General features: G+C 46.2%; 1 protein-coding gene across 1 annotated transcript; it reads left to right on the top strand.

The window, feature by feature from the left end:
• Positions 1-130: 130 nt before the first annotated feature.
• On the top strand, positions 131-3,338 carry LOC105568222 (uncharacterized protein K02A2.6-like). The gene has a single exon (XM_012023696.1). It carries the CDS (start codon positions 273-275, stop codon positions 3,234-3,236), a length of 2,964 nt encoding a protein of 987 aa, XP_011879086.1. The 5' UTR covers positions 131-272; the 3' UTR covers positions 3,237-3,338.
• Positions 3,339-3,620: the final 282 nt, after the last annotated feature.

Below are 3,620 nucleotides of genomic sequence, written 5' to 3'. Positions count from 1 at the left end.
TGTCGTATGAGGCGCGCTCTGAAGGCTTGGCGGCGTACTAAGGAGGTGTGTAGTCCACGAGGCAAGGGCGAACGTCGTGAGAATAAAGTACAAGTAAAGAATAGTTATATTGCGTACCACGACTATATTATATTCGCGTAACCCTTCACCCGAAGTAAAAGGAGTCGGTCTCGACACCAACACATGGTGGCAGCGCGGAAAAACCCACCCCACCGAGGAAGAGAAAAGATAGAACAGACACGTCGACGAAGAGGTTAGAAGCACATTAGAAGATGCCAGACGAACAGAAACCAATACTGATACCACAACTGGACCCACCGAAACCGTTTACTTTCCACGCGGAAGATTGGAATCGTTGGTCGCAACGATGGGAAAGGTATCGCCGAGCAGCAGGCCTTGCGCAGAGGTCGGAGGAAGACCAGGTGAACCTATTAATTTACTCCATGGGAGACAAGGCGGATGATATTCTATTGTCCTTCAAATTAAGTCAAGAGGAACTCAAAAGGTATGACACGGTCATAGGAAAATTTAAGACCCATTTCGGTGAGAAAACTAATTTGATATATGAGCGAGCGCGGTTTAATCAACGCCGGCAGGACGCAAATGAGAATGTCGATGATTTTATCGCGGATTTGTTTAGTCTAGCAGAAACATGTAATTTTGGAGATTTGCGCGAAGAATTAATAAGAGATAGAATCGTCGTAGGGGTAAGAAACACAAAGCTGTCAGAGGCTATGCAGTTACAGGCCGACTTAACCTTAGAACGAGCCATCACCAAAGCGCGACAGGCGGATGAAGTCAAACGCCAGCAAAACGTGGTGAGAGGATCAGACGCCTCAGTAAGCGGTAGGACGGAAGTAGATTACGTTTATCAAAAAGGAGCGAATAGACGCTACAAAACGGCACCGAGGCAGCAGCAAAAAGGTAGGCCAAACGATAACGCATCACTCAAGAAGTGCGGCAGGTGCGGGCGCACACCTCAACATGCATTTGTAGAATGTCCAGCAAGGCAGTCGGCATGCAACCACTGTAAGAAAAAAGGACATTGGGAAACAGTCTGTACCCTGAAAAAGAAGAAAGTAAGCGAGGTTAGATCAAAAGAAGAGATTAGCAATAAAGAAACATACACTGCAGCCGATTCAGTATTTGCAGATCGAGTCAGGAATAAAGCAACAGCAGCAGATTACACACCGTGGAGAACGACGGTTAGCATCGAGGGAATACCGGTAGATTTCAAGATAGACTCAGGGGCCGACGTATCGATTATAGGAGAAGCACTACGTAAAGAAAGTTTCAGTAACATTTCAATGCAGCAACCGAAAGACTTACGAGCGGTAGGTAACCTAATTATCCCAGTAAAGGCGATGATTGAAGCCAACATGGAATGGCGGGGTCAACGTTGCAAGGAGAAGATATACGTAGTACCGGGGGCCAAAGAGCCACTACTTAGTCGGACGGCCATAGAGAAGATGGGCATCATTCGATGGGTGAACGCCGTCACTAAAAAACCGGAAGATAGATACCCAGAGTTATTTAAGGGGTTAGGATGCTTGTCCAGTCCCTATACTCTGAGATTGAAAGAAGGCGCACGACCGTATGCAATAACATCACCGAGGAGGGTGGCAATTCCGCTTCGCGAAGCAGTGCGGCGGGCGCTGAATACGATGCAAAAGGAAGGAGTTATCAGCCCAGTGGAGGAACCAACGGAATGGTGTGCCGGAATGGTAGTCGTACCTAAACCGGGAGGAGACGTCCGAATTTGCGTGGATTATACACAGCTTAACAAGAGCGTCCAACGGGAGAAGCACATGTTACCAGTGGTGGACGAAACGTTGGGTCGTTTAGCAGGAGCTAAAATATTCACTAAATTAGACGCATGTTCAGGATATTACCAGATAGAGTTGAATGAAAACTCAAGAAGATTAACAGCGTTTATTACTCCGTTCGGGCGATTCCAATTTAATAGATTACCGATGGGGTTGACATCGGCAGGAGAGCACTTCCAAAGAAAGATAAGTGACATCCTGGAAGGAGCGGAAGGGGTTAGCACCCTGATGGATGATATACTGGTTTTCGGAGCCACGGAAGCCGAGCACGATGAGAGATTAGAATATGTTCTGCGAAGACTAAGAGACAACGGAATTACATTAAACAAAAGTAAGTGTATATTCCGAACCTCAAGCGTGAAATTTTTGGGTCACGTGATATCAGCGGACAAAGGAGTGCAACCAGATCCTGAGAAAGTTACAGCGGTGAGAGAGTTAGAAAGGCCGAAATCAGCGGTAGAATTACGCCGGTTTCTAGGGATGGTGCATTACCATTTGAAGTTCTTGGGTCATTTAGCGGACATAGCGCAGCCCCTCAGAGATTTATTGAAGAAAAACCAGGAATATATGTGGACGGCGGCCCATGATCAAGCGTTTAGTAAGATAAAAGAAATGCTGTCCGAAGCACCGACATTGGTATTTTTTGATCCAGCCAAGAAATCACGCGTATCAGCGGACTCATCCAGTTACGGACTGGGAGCGGTGTTAGAACAGGACAACAAGGGTACCTGGCATCCCGTAAGCTACGCGTCGCGAGGATTAACAGAAACGGAGAAAAGATACGCACAGATCGAAAAGGAGGCGTTAGCACTTACGTGGGCATGCGAGAAGTTTTCCGATTACATATTGGGAGCACAGATAATACTGCAGACAGATCATAAACCACTAGTAGCCCTACTAGGAAGCAAACCGATATGCGAATTATCGGCAAGGTTACAACGTTTTCGTATGAGACTCATGCGATTCAGTTATGAAGTGCAACATGTACCCGGAAAGGAGCTATATACTGCGGATACCTTATCTCGGGCGCCACAAAAGCAAGGACTTAAAGAAGAGGACATCTTATTCGACCAAGACGTAAAATCGTATGTACAGGCAGTGGAGGCCGCAACTCCGATAGGAGATAAACTTCTGCAAGAGGTGGCGGAGACGCAAAAGCAAGATAATACAGCAAGTATACTTAGAAGGTATATACGAGAAGGATGGCCTATCCACAAAGCGGACGTAGACAGGGCAGCAAGAGGGTTCTTCGAGCATCGGGGAAACTTAGCGGAGCTCAAGGACATCATAGTTTATAATACAAGAGCCTACATTCCGACCGGAGGGCTACGCAAACAGATGTTAGATCGCCTTCACACAGGGCATCTAGGCATAACTCGTTGCACGGACAGAGCAAAAGAAGCTGTCTGATGGCCGGGCATCAACACCGATATCAAAAATTTGATATCTAAATGCGAGAAATGCATTGAGCATAGACCACAAGTGGTGGAACCATTAATGCCAAGCCAAGTACCGAAAAGACCGTGGCAGATAGTTGGAACAGACTTGTTTCAATGTAAAAACAAAGACTATATTATTTTTGTAGATTACTTTTCCAGATATTTCGAAATAGCAGAGCTAAAGGTTACGTCAGCAGCGACAGTCATCGCTGTTGCAAAGAAGATTTTTACTCGATTTGGGATACCGGAGGTGGTTAGAGCGGATAATGGACCACAATATCGAGAGGAGTTCAAAAGATTTACGGACGAGTGGAAATTTAAGCACATAACAAGCAGCCCATATCATGCACGCAGT

This window comes from Vollenhovia emeryi, unplaced genomic scaffold (assembly GCF_000949405.1).
Source record: "Vollenhovia emeryi isolate VEMERY1.0 unplaced genomic scaffold, V.emery_V1.0 DF942622.1, whole genome shotgun sequence".
NCBI classification, from domain to species: domain Eukaryota; kingdom Metazoa; phylum Arthropoda; class Insecta; order Hymenoptera; family Formicidae; genus Vollenhovia; species Vollenhovia emeryi.
This window is presented reverse-complemented; position numbering and strand designations above follow the sequence as displayed.